We start from the raw sequence: 2,493 nt of genomic DNA, 5'->3' as shown, positions 1-2,493 counted from the left end.
TGCGTGTCCTGTCCCAGTGGGGATCTGGGACAGCCTTGTCCCAGTGGGGTGGGGGAGGCAGCAGGAGGATCTGGAGCTGCTCTCCCTCTATCCATCACCTACATGGGTGAGGGGGGGTCCACAAACATCTCCCTGTGCATGGGCATATCAGGAGAGACACCCCTGGAGTGAGACAGGGGGGGCCCAGGGTTGACGCTGTGTCTGTCCCCCTCAGCTATAAGAAGGGTGGAGTGGCCTCAGGCATGAAGCATGTGGAGACAAACACCTACAACATCCAGCGCCTGCTGCATGTGAAGGGCAAGAAGAACGTGATAGCAGCAGAGGTGAGTTATGGCATGTGAAGGGTGGGTCCCCACACAGCAGAGACGCTGTTTGGGGTTCAGATAGGACCAGAGCCCCCCCAGCAACACAGCCCTCAAGTAGGGCACAGAATGGGTGTGAGGCCGTGCCACCTTGCCTCAGGAGCAACTTTACATCCAAAAAGTCTCTCTTGGGCTAGGGAACAGGAATTACAGGCTGGAGGCATCAGCACCGAGACAGGGCAGGTGGGGGCTGCAGACCCAGGGGGACACAGGTGTCTTGCTATTCGGCTTCCTCCCCACCCCAATCTTGTTTTAGGTGGAGGTGAGCTGGAAAAGCTTCAACAGGGGGGATGTGTTCCTGCTGGACCTTGGCCAGCTCATCGTCCAGTGGAACGGCCCTGAGAGCAACCGAAATGAGAGGCTGAAGGTACGTCTGGGGGGTCCCAGGGTCCTCTGGGAAAGGGGGTGACTGGCCACCTCCTCCTCAGTCCTGACTGACCTCTTCTCCCCTTGGGTGCAGGCGATGACCCTGGCCAAGGACATTCGAGACATGTGTTCCTGCTGGACCTTGGCCAGCTCATCGTCCAGTGGAACGGCCCTGAGAGCAACCGAAATGAGAGGCTGAAGGTACGTCTGGGGGGTCCCAGGGTCCTCTGGGAAAGGGGGTGACTGGCCACCTCCTCCTCAGTCCTGACTGACCTCTTCTCCCCTTGGGTGCAGGCGATGACCCTGGCCAAGGACATTCGAGACCGGGAGCGCGGTGGCCGTGCCAAGGTGGGCGTAGTGGACGGTGAGGATGAGGATGCCTCGCCGGGGCTCATGCAGGTCCTCACGCACGTGCTGGGCGAGAAGAGGGAAATCAAGGCAGCCACCCCTGATGACAAAGTGGACCAGAAGCTCAATTCTGCCCTCAAGCTGTACCAGTGAGTTGCTGGGGGTGGGTCACCAGCAGGGGTGCTTTGTAGCGTGTCTGAGGGACCCAGCACCCACATCTGCTATGTCCCACATCTCTCATCCCTGTGGACAGCCACTGGGGAGTCAAGGCCACCACAGGGGTGGGACAGTTCCTTTGGATGCCATCTGAGCACGGGGAGTGCCTGGTGCCGACAGGGTTGGTACCTGATGGGGAGATGCTTGCTCAAGTGTGACCTTTGGATATGATGGCGATGTCCTTGAGTGGCACCATCATATCTTATACCCGTTTGTCTCTCCCCGTGGCCCTGAGTGAGCTGCACAGCAGGGTAAGCTGCACAGCAGGACAGCAGGGTAAGCTGCAAACCATGGCAGGGCAAGAGGGCCCCTGGGCACCATCTCTGCCATGACCAGGGTGGGGAAGAGGATGGGACAGCCCCACTCAGCCCCTGCCACCCTAGGGTGGGGACGGGATTTTTCCAGCCCTGTTTCTAACTCCTCCTCTTCTCTTTGGTCCTGACAGCGTCTCCAATGCCAGCGGGAATCTGATCATGCAGGAGGTGGGGATTCGACCCCTGACTCAAGACATGCTCCTGCATGAGGTGTGTCACCCGCGGGACGCTTGGGACTGCCCAATCTCCTTGGCAGCTTTAACTCTTCAAAAGCTGATTTGGTGGGCAAATTTTTGCAACGTTAAAGCTGCTCAAAGTCCTAATTTCTGCTGCTGTTCCCTTCCAAGGACTGCTACATCCTTGATCAAGCAGGTCTCAAGATCTTCGTGTGGAAGGGCAAGAATGCCAACAAGGAGGAGAAGCAGCAGGCGATGAGCAGGGCGCTGGTGGGTGCTGGGTTGGGGGTTGATTATCGGATAGCCTGGCTGCTCCCTAGGGTGCCAGGCACCCTATGTCTACACTCTGGGTCTAAACCCCTCCAGGGCTTTATCAAAGCCAAGAACTACCCAGAAAGCACCAGCGTGGAGACAGAGAATGATGGGTCCGAGTCAACTGTCTTCAGGCAGCTCTTCCAAAAATGGACTGTCCCCAGTCAGACCAGCGGCTTGGGCAAGACCCACACTGTGGGCAGAGTGGGTGAGTGTCCTCTTCCGACGCTGCAGGACTCCTTGGATTGGAAGGAGGGGGCCTGTGGCTCAGCCCTCTGCCCTTCCCCACAGCCAAGGTGGAGCAGGTGAAGTTCGATGCCACCACGCTGCACGCCACGCCCCAGGTGGCCGCCCAGCAGAAGATGGTGGATGATGGATCCGGGGAAGTGGAGGTAGGGT

The 2,493-nt window shown here is 58.7% G+C and overlaps 1 protein-coding gene across 1 annotated transcript in view; it reads left to right on the top strand.

Annotated features, from left to right (window-relative positions):
- LOC104278360 (villin-1-like) overlaps positions 1-2,493 on the top strand; it is a gene marked incomplete at its 3' end in the record, with an annotated part of 5,595 nt that overhangs the window by 718 nt on the left and 2,384 nt on the right. Inside the window, exons 3-9 of the mRNA XM_009875306.1 lie at positions 215-323; positions 619-729; positions 1,023-1,225; positions 1,738-1,816; positions 1,954-2,052; positions 2,149-2,302; positions 2,386-2,486. Of these exons, the coding sequence (XP_009873608.1) occupies positions 215-323; positions 619-729; positions 1,023-1,225; positions 1,738-1,816; positions 1,954-2,052; positions 2,149-2,302; positions 2,386-2,486 (856 nt within the window). The remainder of the gene's footprint in view (positions 1-214; positions 324-618; positions 730-1,022; positions 1,226-1,737; positions 1,817-1,953; positions 2,053-2,148; positions 2,303-2,385; positions 2,487-2,493) is intronic.

Source organism: Apaloderma vittatum, unplaced genomic scaffold, assembly GCF_000703405.1.
Source record: "Apaloderma vittatum isolate BGI_N311 unplaced genomic scaffold, ASM70340v1 scaffold30518, whole genome shotgun sequence".
NCBI lineage: Eukaryota > Metazoa > Chordata > Aves > Trogoniformes > Trogonidae > Apaloderma > Apaloderma vittatum.
The sequence above is the reverse complement of the archived record's forward strand: the minus strand, read 5'-3'. Positions and strand labels throughout refer to the sequence as shown.